The 15,961-nt window shown below is 49.0% G+C and overlaps 1 protein-coding gene across 1 annotated transcript in view; it reads left to right on the plus strand.

Annotated features, from left to right (window-relative positions):
• The first annotated feature begins 676 nt into the window (after nt 1–676).
• The window catches only part of LOC124024980 (structural maintenance of chromosomes protein 2-like), a 73,326-nt gene continuing 58,041 nt past the window's right edge, over nt 677–15,961 (plus strand). Inside the window, exons 1-10 of the mRNA XM_046338691.1 lie at nt 677–994; nt 1,932–2,081; nt 3,640–3,766; nt 4,581–4,618; nt 5,794–5,904; nt 7,076–7,120; nt 7,740–7,841; nt 9,369–9,500; nt 13,949–14,098; nt 15,557–15,790. Coding sequence (XP_046194647.1) covers nt 827–994; nt 1,932–2,081; nt 3,640–3,766; nt 4,581–4,618; nt 5,794–5,904; nt 7,076–7,120; nt 7,740–7,841; nt 9,369–9,500; nt 13,949–14,098; nt 15,557–15,790 — 1,257 coding nt within the window. The 5' untranslated portion in view covers nt 677–826. The remainder of the gene's footprint in view (nt 995–1,931; nt 2,082–3,639; nt 3,767–4,580; nt 4,619–5,793; nt 5,905–7,075; nt 7,121–7,739; nt 7,842–9,368; nt 9,501–13,948; nt 14,099–15,556; nt 15,791–15,961) is intronic.

A 15,961-nucleotide genomic window follows, 5' to 3' on the forward strand; every position in this document is an offset into this window, starting at 1 on the left:
AGATGACCAAATCAAAGACAGTACAATATAAAGATGACCAAATCAAAGACAGTATAGTATAAAGATGACCAAATCAAAGACAGTACAGTATAAAGATGACCAAATCAATGACAGTACAGTATAAAGATGACCAAATCAATGACAGTGTAGTATAAAGATAGGCTGAAAGTGCTTCTCCAACAGAAATCCCTGATCACAGTTGTAGGCGATGTCATGGCGACGCTGGCTAGATAAGCTCATGCGCAGAATCACGTCATCCGGTCTAACGGTCGTCTCCCCGCCAAAATTGCGCATGTGCAAACCGTCAAAGACACTCCTTGACTTTCACGAGGTTGTAGTAACAACATGTTCAACATAATCTAGGTAGTGGCTGTCGATTTCGAGAAAATTAACAACTATTGAAAAATCATTCACTTCTCTCGTTGATTTCTCAAAACCCCGGCCTGGTCTGTTTCGCGATGTTGCGCCTCTGGGTTTAAAAACTCTATGACCAAATTGCCTGATCAAAAAAACAACAAGAAAAAAACACATTGTTTAATATTTACACCTACATTATTACAACACTTCAAATAAATGAATTTAAAAAAAAAAGGTATCAAATAAATTAGCAAGATTTAAAATAGTTTCGAAAACGACATTTGTCCATATAGGCGCATGCGCAGGACCAGAGAACGGGAGCGTGCCTGGCGCCAAAATTTTGAAAAGCGAGAAGTGTTTCTATTGACAACAACAGCTCTCCGTATAACGTCGTGGTTTGTTTAGACGTTATTACGATATATCGAAAAAGGATTACTTTGGGGGGGAAAAAAAGGACAACAACGGAAAGATGCACATCAAATCTATTATCTTAGAAGGGTTCAAGTCCTACGCGCAGAGGACGGAAATCAACGGATTTGATCCGCTCTTCAACGCTATTACCGGACTCAACGGGAGTGGGAAATCCAATATTCTCGACTCGATATGCTTTCTACTGGGGATATCCAACTTGTCTCAGGTAATAATGATACTTTATTCTTTCATTCGCACAAAAGTTAGTTTAAAAAAAAAAATCCGGTGAGCTAAAGACATTTCCTTGAAGTTAGCTTGTTGTGTTAGCTAGTTAACGTTCGCTTACGGTGCCTTACGTTCAATCGAGGGTTACAGTAACCAATCAATCAATCAATTTTTTTTATATAGCCCTTCGTACATCAGCTGATATCTCAAAGTGCTGTACAGAAACCCAGCCTAAAACCCCAAACCGCAAGCAATGCAGGTGTAGAAGCACGGTGGCTAGGAAAAACTCCCTAGAAAGGCCAAAACCTAGGAAGAAACCTTGAGAGGAACCAGGCTATGTGGGGTGGCCAGTCCTCTTCTGGCTGTGCCGGGTGGAGATTATAACAGAACATGGCCAAGATGTTCAAATGTTCATAAATGACCAGCATGGTCGAATAATAGTAAGGCAGAACAGTTGAAACTGGAGCAGCAGCATGGCCAGGTGGACTGGGGACAGCAAGGAGTCATCATGTCAGGTAGTCCTGGGGCATGGTCCTAGGGCTCAGGTCCTCCGAGAGAGAGAAGGAAAGAAGGAGAGAATTAGAGAACGCACACTTAGATTCACACAGGACACCGAATAGGACAGGAGAAGTACTCCAGATATAACAAACTGACCCTAGCCCCCCGACATAAACTACTGCAGCATAAATACTGGAGGCTGAGACAGGAGGGTTCAGGAGACACTGTGGCCCCATCCGAGGACACCCCCGGAAAGGGCCAAACAGGAAGGATATAACCCCACCCACTTTGCCAAAGCACAGCCCGCACACCACTAGAGGGATATCTTCAACCACCAACTTACCATCCTGAGACAAGGCTGAGTATAGCCCACAAACGTTAGTAGAGAAGCTATTGATCTGTAACGTTACTTCTGTCTGATCTGAACTTCTCTTTTCCAGGTGCGAGCGGCCAATCTCCAGGATTTGGTGTACAAGAACGGTCAGGCCGGTATCACCAAAGCCACCGTGTCCATAACTTTCGACAACGCAAACAAGAGTCAGAGTCCGCTTGGATTCGAGACCCACGACGAGATCACGGTCACAAGACAGGTACCGTTGTTGTCCTCTTGTCTCTATTCCTGTTTTGTGGGAAGAGTAATGTTCCGGATGTATGCCTTGTTCCAGCAGTTCCAAACTGAGGGATTCTACAAGTTAACTACAACTTCTGTCAAGTGGTCTGATTTGAACCTTTTTATGGCAGAGATGGTAGCTACTGCGTTAGGTCTGAAAATAGTCCCAACAAGGACTGTTCCCCTTCTCGTAATCACTACACTAACTGTCCACTGACGTGATTTCTCAGATGTATTGTTACAAGCTGCTCAAACTGGGGCAACAGGGTGGCCTAGTGGTTAGAGTGTAGAGGAGGTAGGGTAGCCTAGTGGTTAGAGTGTAGAGGAGGTAGGGTAGCCTAGTGGTTAGAGTGTAGAGGAGGTAGGGTAGCCTAGTGGTTAGAGTGTAGGGGCGGCAGGGTAGCCTAGTGGTTAGAGTGTAGGGGCGGCAGGGTAGCCTAGTGGTTAGAGTGTAGAGGAGGCAGGGTAGCCTAGTGGTTAGAGTGTAGAGGAGGCAGGGTAGCCTAGTGGTTAGAGTGTAGAGGAGGTAGGGTAGCCTAGTGGTTAGAGTGTAGAGGAGGTAGGGTAGCCTAGTGGTTAGAGTGTAGAGGAGGTAGGGTAGCCTAGTGGTTAGAGTGTAGAGGAGGTAGGGTAGCCTAGTGGTTAGAGTGTAGAGGAGGTAGGGTAGCCTAGTGGTTAGAGTGTAGAGGAGGTAGGGTAGCCTAGTGGTTAGAGTGTAGAGGAGGTAGGGTAGCCTAGTGGTTAGAGTGTAGAGGAGGTAGGGTAGCCTAGTGGTTAGAGTGTAGAGGAGGTAGGGTAGCCTAGTGGTTAGAGTGTAGAGGAGGTAGGGTAGCCTAGTGGTTAGAGTGTAGAGGAGGTAGGGTAGCCTAGTGGTTAGAGTGTAGAGGAGGTAGGGTAGCCTAGTGGTTAGAGGAGGTAGGGTAGCCTAGTGGTTAGAGTGTAGAGGAGGTAGGGTAGCCTAGTGGTTAGAGTGTAGAGGAGGTAGGGTAGCCTAGTGGTTAGTGTTGGACTGGTAACCGGAAGGTTGCAAGTTCAAACCCCCGAGCTGACAAGGTACAAATCTGTGGTTCTGCCCCATAACAGGCAGTTAACCCACTGTTCCTAGGCCGTCATTGAAAATAAGAATTTGTTCTTAACTGACTTGCCTAGTTAAATAAATAAAAAACTAGTAATGCTTTTCATGATGATGATGTCTTCTGTTTTTTTCACAATCACTAAACTGATGTTGACTGCTAACTACTGAACAGGCAGTATTATTATTATTCAAACTGAAGTTAATGCCTTTACTATAATAGTAGCTATTATTAGCCAATCAAACTGCTGCTTTACTGTAGAGGACACTGGTACTATGATGGAGTGGAGTCTCACTCCTCTGTATCCGTCTGTGATCCCAGGTGGTGATTGGTTATTATTAGCCAATCAAACTGCTGCTTTACTCACTCCTCTGTATCCGTCTCTGATCCCAGGTGGTGATTGGTTATTATTAGCCAATCAAACTGCTGCTTTACTCACTCCTCTGTATCCGTCTCTGATCCCAGGTGGTGATTGGTGGTAGGAACAAGTACCTGATCAACGGGGTGAATGCCAACAACACCAGGGTTCAGGATCTGTTCTGCTCTGTAGGACTCAACGTTAACAACCCCCACTTCCTCATCATGCAGGTAGGTGTTTCAACACCTCCAGGAGCCTGGGGTGTGTTCATTAGTCGCACACTGTAGCAAATGTTTTTTTTTGTTGCAACGAAGAAGAGATTCTATTGGACAAATTCGGGTTCTGTTTTTGGTCTCTAGTGAACACACCACTGACTGTTGTTCCACTTGTTGATGAGCAGCCTCTATATTCGTAGAGTTGACGAGCGGCCTCTATATTCGTAGAGTTGACGAGCGGCCTCTATATTCGTAGAGTTGACGAGCGGCCTCTATATTCGTAGAGTTGACGAGCGGCCTCTATATTCGTAGAGTTGACGAGCGGCCTCTATATTCGTAGAGTTGACGAGCGGCCTCTATATTCGTAGAGTTGACGAGCGGCCTCTATATTCGTAGAGTTGACGAGCGGCCTCTATATTCGTAGAGTTGACGAGCGGCCTCTATATTCGTAGAGTTGACGAGCGGCCTCTATATTCGTAGAGTTGAGAGCGCCTCTATATTCGTAGAGTTGACGAGCGGCCTCTATATTCGTAGAGTTGACGAGCGGCCTCTATATTCGTAGAGTTGACGAGCGGCCTCTATATTCGTAGAGTTGACGAGCGGCCTCTATATTCGTAGAGTTGACGAGCGGCCTCTATATTCACAGAGTTGACGAGCGGCCTCTATATTCGTAGAGTTAGCGGCCTCTATATTCGTAGAGTTGACGAGCGGCCTCTATATTCGTAGAGTTGATTCTATATTCGTAGAGTTGAGTGACATCATACTGTGGTACCACACGTTTTATAAATAACTTGAATATTTATTTTTATATATTTCTCTTTACAATATTTCAGGGAGAATCACCAAGGTTCTGAACATGAAACCGCCTGAGGTAAGTCTATATACACACACCACACACCACACACCACACACACACACACACACACACACACACACACACACACACACACACACACCACACACCCCACACCACACACCACACACCCCACACACCCCACACACCCCACACACACACACACACACACACACACACACACACACACACACACACACACACACACACACACACACACACACACACACACACACACACACACACACACTGTAGAATCATGAAGTCTTGTAGCTACTTGAAGCTTCCGTAGTACACACACACACACACACGCTTCCTGGGGAAAGACACATAAATACTCCTTTGCCCTCCTCTCGACATCTCTTCTATAACCCTCCTCTCGACATCTCTTCTATAACCCTCCTCTCGACATCTCTTCTATAACCCTCCTCTCGACATCTCTTCTATAACCCTCCTCTCGACATCTCTTCTATAACCCTCCTCTCGACATCTCTTCTATAACCCTCCTCTCGACATCTCTTCTATAACCCTCCTCTCGACATCTCTTCTATAACCCTCCTCTCGACATCTCTTCTATAACCCTCCTCTCTCCTCCGTAGATCCTAGCCATGATAGAGGAGGCAGCAGGAACCTCTGACCCTCCTCTCTCTCCTCCGTAGATCCTAGCCATGATAGAGGAGGCAGCAGGAACCTCTGACCCTCCTCTCTCTCCGTAGATCCTAGCCATGATAGAGGAGGCAGCAGGAACCAGGATGTGACACTCTGACCCTCCTCTCTCTCCGTAGATCCTAGCCATGATAGAGGAGGCAGCAGGAACCTCTGACCCTCCTCTCTCTCCGTAGATCCTAGCCATGATAGAGGAGGCAGCAGGAACCAGGATCTGACCCCCTCCTCTCTCCTCCGTAGATCCTAGCCATGATAGAGGAGGCAGCAGGAACCTCTGACCCTCCTCTCTCTCCGTAGATCCTAGCCATGATAGAGGAGGCAGCAGGAACCTCTGACCCTCCCTCTCTCCGTAGATCCTAGCCATGATAGAGGAGGCAGCAGGAACCTCTGACCCTCCTCTCTCTCCGTAGATCCTAGCCATGATAGAGGAGGCAGCAGGAACCTCTGACCCTCCTCTCTCTCCGTAGATCCTAGCCATGATAGAGGAGGCAGCAGGAACCTCTGACCCTCCTCTCTCTCCTCTGTAGATCCTAGCCATGATAGAGGAGGCAGCAGGAACCAGGATGTACGAGTGTAAGAAGATCAGCGCCCAGAAAACCATTGAGAAGAAAGAAGCCAAACTGAAAGAAATCCAGACGGTGGGGCGGCCATCTTAAAGGGGCGGAGTCTTACTCACTCCATCTTACCTGTGATGACGTAGCTCTGTTTCCTGTCCTGGGACCCAAAGGGGCGGAGTTAGTTTTTTCTCTCTCAAACTAGGTTCAACTCTTCATCAGGCCTTTAGTTGAGTCTAGGTTCCATTAATCAACTCTTCATCGGGCCTTTAGTTGAGTCTAGGTTCCATTAATCAACTCTTCATCGGGCCTTTAGTTGAGTCTAGGTTCCATTAATCAACTCTTCATCGGGCCTTTAGTTGAGTCTAGGTTCCATTAATCAACTCTTCATCGGGCCTTTAGTTGAGTCTAGGTTCCATTAATCAACTCTTCATCGGACCTTTAGTTGAGTCTAGGTTCCATTAATCAACTCTTCATCGGGTCTTTAGTTGAGTCTAGGTTCCATTAATCAACTCTTCATCGGGCCTTTAGTTGAGTCTCGGTTCAACTCTTCATCAGGTCTTTAGTTGAGTCTCGGTTCAACTCTTCATCAGGTCTTTAGTTGAGTCTCGGTTCAACTCTTCATCAGGTCTTTAGTTGAGTCTCGGTTCAACTCTTCATCAGGCCTTTAGTTGAGTCTCGGTTCAACTCTTCATCAGGTCTTTAGTTGAGTCTCGGTTCAACTCTTCATCAGGTCTTTAGTTGAGTCTCGGTTCAACTCTTCATCAGGTCTTTAGTTGAGTCTCGGTTCAACTCTTCATCAGGTCTTTAGTTGAGTCTCGGTTCAACTCTTCATCAGGTCTTTAGTTGAGTCTCGGTTCAACTCTTCATCAGGTCTTTAGTTGAGTCTCGGTTCAACTCTTCATCAGCTCTTTAGTTGTGTCTAGTGTGTTAGTGCTGGGGGTCTTTAGTTGTGTCTAGTGTGTTAGTGCTGGGGGTCTTTAGTTGTGTCTAGTGTGTTAGTGCTGGGGGTCTTTAGTTGTGTCTAGTGTGTTAGTGCTAGGGGTCTTTAGTTGTGTCTAGTGTGTTAGTGCTGGGGGTCTTTAGTTGTGTCTAGTGTGTTAGTGCTGGGGTCTTTAGTTGTGTCTAGTGTGTTAGTGCTGGGGGTCTTTAGTTGTATCTAGTGTGTTAGTGCAAATGGACGTAGCTCCTTCTATCAACAATGGTGCCTTTGATATTGGTGTCATTTGACTAACTTGTGTTTGTTTGTGTTCAGATCCTGGATGAAGAGATCACTCCTACCATGCAGAAGCTGAAGGAGGTAGGAAGTCCCGTTTTTTAAAGATGTTTTTAGGAGCATGAAATCATCACTTCAGTTCAACACCAAGACCTTTTCTGTCCGTTTGTCCCCTGATGAGTGTGACCCTGGAATAAACACCCCTGAGGCTGTTTACTGCACGTTCCTTCCTGTCCCCTCCTTCCTGTCCCCTCCGTCCATCCCGTGTGACTCAGTTGGTAGAGCGTAGGGCACTTGTAATGCCAGGGGCTGTGGGTTCGTTTCCCACAGGAGACCAATAGGAATTAATCATGTAAGCATGTGGTTCTGGATAAGAGCGTCTGCTAAACGACTCTCCTTTCATTAACCATCTTTATCCTTTCTGTCTTCCTTCTCCGTTCCTCTGTCCTGTCTCCTTCCCTCTGTCCTGTCTCCTTCCCTCTGTCCTGTCTCCGTCCCTCTGTCCTGTCTCCGTCCCCCTGTCCTGTCTCCGTCCCCCTGTCCTGTCTCCGTCCCCCTGTCCTGTCTCCGTCCCCCTGTCCTGTCTCCGTCCCCCTGTCCTGTCTCCGTCCCTCTGTCCTGTCTCCGTCCCTCTGTCCTGTCTCCGTCCCTCTGTCCTGTCTCCGTCCCTCTGTCCTGTCTCCGTCCCCCTGTCCTCCTGTAGGAGCGTTCTTCATACCTGGAGTACCAGAAGTTGATGAGGGAGATAGAACACCTGAGTCGTCTCTACGTGGCCTGGCTGTTTGTCTGCGCTGAGGAGACCAAGGTACACACACACACACACACACCCTGAAGGTCCTGTGTGGAATATTACGTCATGTTGTTGTGGTGTCATTGTTGTGGTCTTATCATGTTGTGGTGTCGTTGTTGTGGTGTTATGTTGTGGTGTCGTTGTTGTGGTCTCTTATCATGTTGTTGTGGTGGTGTCACGTTGTTGTCGGGGTGTCCTGTTGTTGTGGTGTCTCGTTGTTGTCGTGGTGTTGCCGTGGTGTCGGTGTTGCCGTGGTGTCGCCGTGGTGTCGGTGTTGCCGTGGTGTTGCCGTGGTGTTGTCTCGATGTTGTCGGCGCGGTGTCTCGTTGTCGGCGCGGTGTCTCGTTGTCGGCGCGGTGTCTCGTTGTCGGCGCGGTGTCTCGTTGTCGGCGCGGTGTCTCGTTGTCGTCGTCTTGTCAGCCCAGCAATGTCCGTTGAGGATGAATAACAAAGTGAATAGAATTGAATGTGATTTGGATTTACAGGTGTAGTTTAATGGATCTCTGTTGATTTAAATCTCAGGTGAAGTTTTAATGGATCTGTTGTTAATTTAAATCTCAGGTGTAGTTTAATGGATCTCTGTCGTTAATTTAAATCTCAGGTGTAGTTTAATGGATTTGTCATTGATTTAAATCTCAGGTGAAGTTTTAATGGATCTGTTGTTAATTAAAATCTCAGGTGTAGTTTAATGGATCTGTTGTTAATTTAAATCTCAGGTGTAGTTTAATGGATCTCTGTTGTTAATTTAAATCTCAGGTGTAGTTTAATGGATCTGTTGTTAATTTAAATCTCAGGTGTAGTTTAATGGATCTGTTGTTAATTTAAATCTCAGGTGTAGTTTAATGGATCTGTTGTTAATTTAAATCTCAGGTGTAGTTTAATGGATCTCTGTTAATTTAAATCTCAGGTGTAGTTTAATGGATCTCTGTTAATTTAAATCTCAGGTGTAGTTTAATGGATCTGTTGTTAATTTAAATCTCAGGTGTAGTTTAATGGATCTGTTGTTAATTTAAATCTCAGGTGTAGTTTAATGGATCTCTGTTGTTAATTTAAATCTCAGGTGTAGTTTAATGGATCTGTTAATTTAAATCTCAGGTGTAGTTTAATGGATCTGTTGTTAATTTAAATCTCAGGTGTAGTTTAATGGATCTCTGTTAATTTAAATCTCAGGTGTAGTTTAATGGATCTGTTGTTAATTTAAATCTCAGGTGTAGTTTAATGGATCTCTGTTGTTAATTTAAATCTCAGGTGTAGTTTAATGGATCTGTTAATTTAAATCTCAGGTGTAGTTTAATGGATCTGTTAATTTAAATCTCAGGTGTAGTTTAATGGATCTGTTAATTTAAATCTCAGGTGTAGTTTAATGGATCTGTTGTTAATTTAAATCTCAGGTGTAGTTTAATGGATCTCTGTTAATTTAAATCTCAGGTGTAGTTTAATGGATCTGTCGTTGATTTAAATCTCAGGTGAAGTTTAATGGATCTTTCGTTGATTTAAATCTCAGGTCAAGTTTAATGGATCTGTCGTTAATTTAAATCTCAGGTGAAGTCTGCGGAGGACCTGAAGGTGATGCAGGACTCCATCACTCAGCTGCAGGCCAACATGGCAGACAACGAAAACAAGGTCCAGGAACTCTCCACCCAGATACAGGAACTGCAGAAGAAGAGAGACAAAGTAATGAAATGCTATTCAAATCAATTCAACTTTATTAATGCATTCTGGGAGCTTTGGGGAGAGAAAAAATCAACCATGTTGCAGATAATATAGAATGCGGATGGGCACCACTTCTCTAATGTGAACGAATGATAGTGGCAGATCTATGCAACACGTTTCTATCTGCAGCTGTTGAAACTCATTGAATCTCACTATGGTCACGGACAGATACATTTCAAACATTTAGCTCGGAGGTTATTATATTTGACTATTTTCTGTCGGGGGGTTGTCCCTGGCGCCTGTCGGGGGGTTGTCCCTGGCGCCTGTCGGGGGGTTGTCCCTGGCGCCTGTCGGGGGGTTGTCCCTGGCGTCTGTCGGGGGGTTGTCCCTGGCGCCTGTCGGGGGGGTTGTCCCTGGCGCCTGTCGGGGGGGTTGTCCCTGGCGTCTGTCGGGGGTTGTCCCTGGCGCCTGTCGGGGGGGTTGTCCCTGGCGTCTGTGGGGGGGGTTGTCCCTGGCGTCTGTCGGGGGGTTGTCCCTGGCGCCTGTCGGGGGGTTGTCCCTGGCGTCTGTCAAAGGGGGGTTGGACGTCTGTCTCCTGTCCTACAGGAGGTTGGTGGAGTGCTGAAGGGGTTAGAGGAGATCTGTCTGAGGTCTACCTGTCTGTCTCCTGTCCTACAGGAGGTTGGTGGAGTGCTGAAGGGGTTAGAGGAGACTCTGTCTGAGGTCTACCTGTCTGTCTCCTGTCCTACAGGAGGTTGGTGGAGTGCTGAAGGGGTTAGAGGAGACTCTGTCTGAGGTCTACCTGTCTGTCTCCTGTCCTACAGGAGGTTGGTGGAGTGCTGAAGGGGTTAGAGGAGACTCTGTCTGAGGTCTACCTGTCTGTCTCCTGTCCTACAGGAGGTTGGTGGAGTGCTGAAGGGGTTAGAGGAGACTCTGTCTGAGGTCTACCTGTCTGTCTCCTGTCCTACAGGAGGTTGGTGGAGTGCTGAAGGGGTTAGAGGAGACTCTGTCTGAGGTCTACCTGTCTGTCTCCTGTCCTACAGGAGGTTGGTGGAGTGCTGAAGGGGTTAGAGGAGACTCTGTCTGAGGTCTACCTGTCTGTCTCCTGTCCTACAGGAGGTTGGTGGAGTGCTGAAGGGGTTAGAGGAGACTCTGTCTGAGGTCTGTCTCCTGTCCTACAGGAGGTTGGTGGAGTGCTGAAGGGGTTAGAGGAGACTCTGTCTGAGGTCTACCTGTCTGTCTCCTGTCCTACAGGAGGTTGGTGGAGTGCTGAAGGGGTTAGAGGAGACTCTGTCTGAGGTCTACCTGTCTGTCTCCTGTCCTACAGGAGGTTGGTGGAGTGCTGAAGGGGTTAGAGGAGACTCTGTCTGAGGTCTACCTGTCTGTCTCCTGTCCTACAGGAGGTTGGTGGAGTGCTGAAGGGGTTAGAGGAGACTCTGTCTGAGGTCTGTCTCCTGTCCTACAGGAGGTTGGTGGAGTGCTGAAGGGGTTAGAGGAGACTCTGTCTGAGGTCTACCTGTCTGTCTGCTGTCCTACAGGAGGTTGGTGGAGTGCTGAAGGGGTTAGAGGAGACTCTGTCTGAGGTCTACCTGTCTGTCTCCTGTCCTACAGGAGGTTGGTGGAGTGCTGAAGGGGTTAGAGGAGACTCTGTCTGAGGTCTACCTGTCTGTCTCCTGTCCTACAGGAGGTTGGTGGAGTGCTGAAGGGGTTAGAGGAGACTCTGTCTGAGGTCTACCTGTCTGTCTCCTGTCCTACAGGAGGTTGGTGGAGTGCTGAAGGGGTTAGAGGAGACTCTGTCTGAGGTCTCTGTCTGTCTCCTGTCCTGGTCTGTCTGAAGGGGTTAGAGGAGACTCTGTCTGAGGTCTACCTGTCTGTCTCTGTCCTACAGGAGGTTGGTGGAGTGCTGAAGGGGTTAGAGGAGACTCTGTCTGAGGTCTACCTGTCTGTCTCCTGTCCTACAGGAGGTTGGTGGAGTGCTGAAGGGGTTAGAGGAGACTCTGTCTGAGGTCTACCTGTCTGTCTCCTGTCCTACAGGAGGTTGGTGGAGTGCTGAAGGGGTTAGAGGAGACTCTGTCTGAGGTCTACCTGTCTGTCTCCTGTCCTACAGGAGGTTGGTGGAGTGCTGAAGGGGTTAGAGGAGACTCTGTCTGAGGTCTACCTGTCTGTCTCCTGTCCTACAGGAGGTTGGTGGAGTGCTGAAGGGGTTAGAGGAGACTCTGTCTGAGGTCTACCTGTCTGTCTCCTGTCCTACAGGAGGTTGGTGGAGTGCTGAAGGGGTTAGAGGAGACTCTGGAGACTCTGTCTGAGGTTGGTGGGTCTAGAGGAGACTCCTGTCTGTCTCCTGTCCTACAGGAGGTTGGTGGAGTGCTGAAGGGGTTAGAGGAGACTCTGTCTGAGGTCTACCTGTCTGTCTCCTGTCCTACAGGAGGTTGGTGGAGTGCTGAAGGGGTTAGAGGAGACTCTGTCTGAGGTCTACCTGTCTGTCTGCTGTCCTACAGGAGGTTGGTGGAGTGCTGAAGGGGTTAGAGGAGACTCTGTCTGAGGTCTACCTGTCTGTCTGCTGTCCTACAGGAGGTTGGTGGAGTGCTGAAGGGGTTAGAGGAGACTCTGTCTGAGGTCTACCTGTCTGTCTGCTGTCCTACAGGAGGTTGGTGGAGTGCTGAAGGGGTTAGAGGAGACTCTGTCTGAGGTCTACCTGTCTGTCTGCTGTCCTACAGGAGGTTGGTGGAGTGCTGAAGGGGTTAGAGGAGACTCTGTCTGAGGTCTACCTGTCTGTCTCCTGTCCTACAGGAGGTTGGTGGAGTGCTGAAGGGGTTAGAGGAGACTCTGTCTGAGGTCTACCTGTCTGTCTCCTGTCCTACAGGAGGTTGGTGGAGTGCTGAAGGGGTTAGAGGAGACTCTGTCTGAGGTCTACCTGTCTGTCTCCTGTCCTACAGGAGGTTGGTGGAGTGCTGAAGGGGTTAGAGGAGACTCTGTCTGAGGTCTACCTGTCTGTCTCCTGTCCTACAGGAGGTTGGTGGAGTGCTGAAGGGGTTAGAGGAGACTCTGTCTGAGGTCTACCTGTCTGTCTCCTGTCCTACAGGAGGTTGGTGGAGTGCTGAAGGGGTTAGAGGAGACTCTGTCTGAGGTCTACCTGTCTGTCTCCTGTCCTACAGGAGGTTGGTGGAGTGCTGAAGGGGTTAGAGGAGACTCTGTCTGAGGTCTACCTGTCTGTCTCCTGTCCTACAGGAGGTTGGTGGAGTGCTGAAGGGGTTAGAGGAGACTCTGTCTGAGGTCTACCTGTCTGTCTCCTGTCCTACAGGAGGTTGGTGGAGTGCTGAAGGGGTTAGAGGAGACTCTGTCTGAGGTCTACCTGTCTGTCTCCTGTCCTACAGGAGGTTGGTGGAGTGCTGAAGGGGTTAGAGGAGACTCTGTCTGAGGTCTACCTGTCTGTCTCCTGTCCTACAGGAGGTTGGTGGAGTGCTGAAGGGGTTAGAGGAGACTCTGTCTGAGGTCTACCTGTCTGTCTCCTGTCCTACAGGAGGTTGGTGGAGTGCTGAAGGGGTTAGAGGAGACTCTGTCTGAGGTCTACCTGTCTGTCTGCTGTCCTACAGGAGGTTGGTGGAGTGCTGAAGGGGTTAGAGGAGACTCTGTCTGAGGTCTACCTGTCTGTCTCCTGTCCTACAGGAGGTTGGTGGAGTGCTGAAGGGGTTAGAGGAGACTCTGTCTGAGGTCTACCTGTCTGTCTCCTGTCCTACAGGAGGTTGGTGGAGTGCTGAAGGGGTTAGAGGAGACTCTGTCTGAGGTCTACCTGTCTGTCTGCTGTCCTACAGGAGGTTGGTGGAGTGCTGAAGGGGTTAGAGGAGACTCTGTCTGAGGTCTACCTGTCTGTCTGCTGTCCTACAGGAGGTTGGTGGAGTGCTGAAGGGGTTAGAGGAGACTCTGTCTGAGGTCTACCTGTCTGTCTGCTGTCCTACAGGAGGTTGGTGGAGTGCTGAAGGGGTTAGAGGAGACTCTGTCTGAGGTCTACCTGTCTGTCTCCTGTCCTACAGGAGGTTGGTGGAGTGCTGAAGGGGTTAGAGGAGACTCTGTCTGAGGTCTACCTGTCTGTCTCCTGTCCTACAGGAGGTTGGTGGAGTGCTGAAGGGGTTAGAGGAGACTCTGTCTGAGGTCTACCTGTCTGTCTGCTGTCCTACAGGAGGTTGGTGGAGTGCTGAAGGGGTTAGAGGAGACTCTGTCTGAGGTCTACCTGTCTGTCTGCTGTCCTACAGGAGGTTGGTGGAGTGCTGAAGGGGTTAGAGGAGACTCTGTCTGAGGTCTACCTGTCTGTCTGCTGTCCTACAGGAGGTTGGTGGAGTGCTGAAGGGGTTAGAGGAGACTCTGTCTGAGGTCTACCTGTCTGTCTCCTGTCCTACAGGAGGTTGGTGGAGTGCTGAAGGGGTTAGAGGAGACTCTGTCTGAGGTCTACCTGTCTGTCTCCTGTCCTACAGGAGGTTGGTGGAGTGCTGAAGGGGTTAGAGGAGACTCTGTCTGAGGTCCAACGGGTCGATGCTAAAGCCCAGAGTGCTGTGGACATGAAGAAACAGAACCTGGCAGAGGAGACCAAGAAGAGGAAGGAGCTGGTGAAGAGCATGGCGGAGGTGAGAGGAGAGAGAGAGAGAGAGAGAGAGGGGAGGGGGTGTAGGGGTGGTGAGAGAGGGGAGGGGGTGTAGGGGTGGTGAGAGAGGGGAGGGGGTGTAGGGGTGGTGTGTGAGAGAGAGGAGAGGGTGTAGGGGTGGTGTGTGAGAGAGAGGAGAGGGTGTAGGGGTGGTGTGTGAGAGAGAGGAAGACGAGCAGACAGCCTGAAGTATGACTAACTAAAACCAATGTCTCTCTCGCTCTCTCTTTCCTCTCCTCTTTCCTCTCCTTTCTCTCCTTTCTCTCCTCTCCTTTCTCCTCTGCTCTCCTCTCCTCTGCTCTCCTCTCCTCTGCTCTCCTCTCTTTCCTCTCTTTCCTCTCCTCTCTTTCCTCTCCTCTCTTTCCTCTCCTCTCTTTCCTCTCCTCTCTTTCCTCTCCTCTCTTTCCTCTCCTCTCTTTCCTCTCCTCTCCTCTCCTTCCTCTTTGCTCTCCTCTCTTTCCTCTCTTCTCTTTCCTCTCTTTCCTCTCCTCTCCTTCCTCTCTTTGCTCTCCTCTCTTTGCTCTCTTTCCTCTCCTCTCTTTCCTCTCTTTGCTCTCCTCTCTTTGCTCTCTTTGCTCTCCTCTCTTTGCTCTCTTTCCTCTCCTCTCCTTCCTCTCTTTGCTCTCCTCTCTTTGCTCTCTTTCCTCTCCTCTCTTTCCTCTCTTTGCTCTCCTCTCTTTGCTCTCCTTTCTTTGCTCTCTTTCCTCTCCTCTCCTTCCTCTCTTTGCTCTCCTCTCTTTGCTCTCTTTCCTCTCCTCTCTTTCCTCTCTTTGCTCTCCTCTCTTTGCTCTCTTTGCTCTCCTCTCTTCTCTCTTTCCTCTCCTCTCCTTCCTCTCTTTTCTCCTCTCTTTGCTCTCTTTCCTCTCCTCTCTTTCCTCTCTTTGCTCTCCTCTCTTTGCTCTCCTTTCTTTGCTCTCTTTCCTCTCCTCTCCTTCCTCTCTTTGCTCTCCTCTCTTTGCTCTCTTTCCTTTCCTCTCTTTGCTCTCCTCTCTTTGCTCTCTTTCCTCTCCTCTCTTTCCTCTCTTTCCTCTCCTCTCCTTCCTCTCTTTGCTCTCCTCTCTTTGCTCTCTTTCCTCTCCTCTCTTTCCTCTCTTTGCTCTCCTCTCTTTGCTCTCCTCTCTTTGCTCTCTTTCCTCTCCTCTCTTTCCTCTGGTTTGCTCTCCTCTCTTTGCTCTCCTCTCTTTCCTAGAGGAGGCTCTCCTTCCTCTCTTTGCTCTCCTCTCTTTGCTCTCTTTCCTCTCCTCTCTTTCCTCTCTTTGCTCTCCTCTCTTTGCTCTCCTTTCTTTGCTCTCCTTTCTTTGCTCTCCTCTCTTTGCTCTCCTCTCTTCTCCTCTCTTCTGCTCTCCTCTCTTCTTCTTTCCTCTCCTCTCTTTCCTCTCCTCTTCTCCTCTCCTTTCCTCTCCTCTCTTTACTCTCCTCTCCGTCTGTGTTTCCCCCCCAGGATAAGAAGATACTAGTGGTGAAGGAAGCTGAGGTGTCCAAGGTAGCAGAGAAGCTGTCTGCCCTACAGGAGGAAGGTCAGAAGGATAGCGCCGCCCTAGAGGCAGCACAGTGTCACTTCAAGGCTGTGTCCGCAGGGCTGTCCACCAATGAGGACGGAGAAGAGGCCACGCTCGCCGGACAGATGATGACCTGCAAGAGCGACATTAGTAAAGCTGACACCGAGGCCAAACAGGTGAGGGTGGCCTAGTGGTTAGAGTGTAGAGGCGGCAGGGTGGCCTAGTGGTTAGAGTGTAGAGGCGGCAGGGTGGCCTAGTGGTTAGAGTGTAGAGGAGGCAGGGTGGCCTAGTGGTTAGAGTGTAGAGGAGGCAGGATGGCCTAGTGGTTAGAGTGTAGAGGAGGCAGG

The sequence above is a fragment of the Oncorhynchus gorbuscha genome, unplaced genomic scaffold (assembly GCF_021184085.1).
Source record: "Oncorhynchus gorbuscha isolate QuinsamMale2020 ecotype Even-year unplaced genomic scaffold, OgorEven_v1.0 Un_scaffold_2103, whole genome shotgun sequence".
In the NCBI taxonomy this organism is placed as follows: Eukaryota; Metazoa; Chordata; class Actinopteri; order Salmoniformes; family Salmonidae; genus Oncorhynchus; species Oncorhynchus gorbuscha.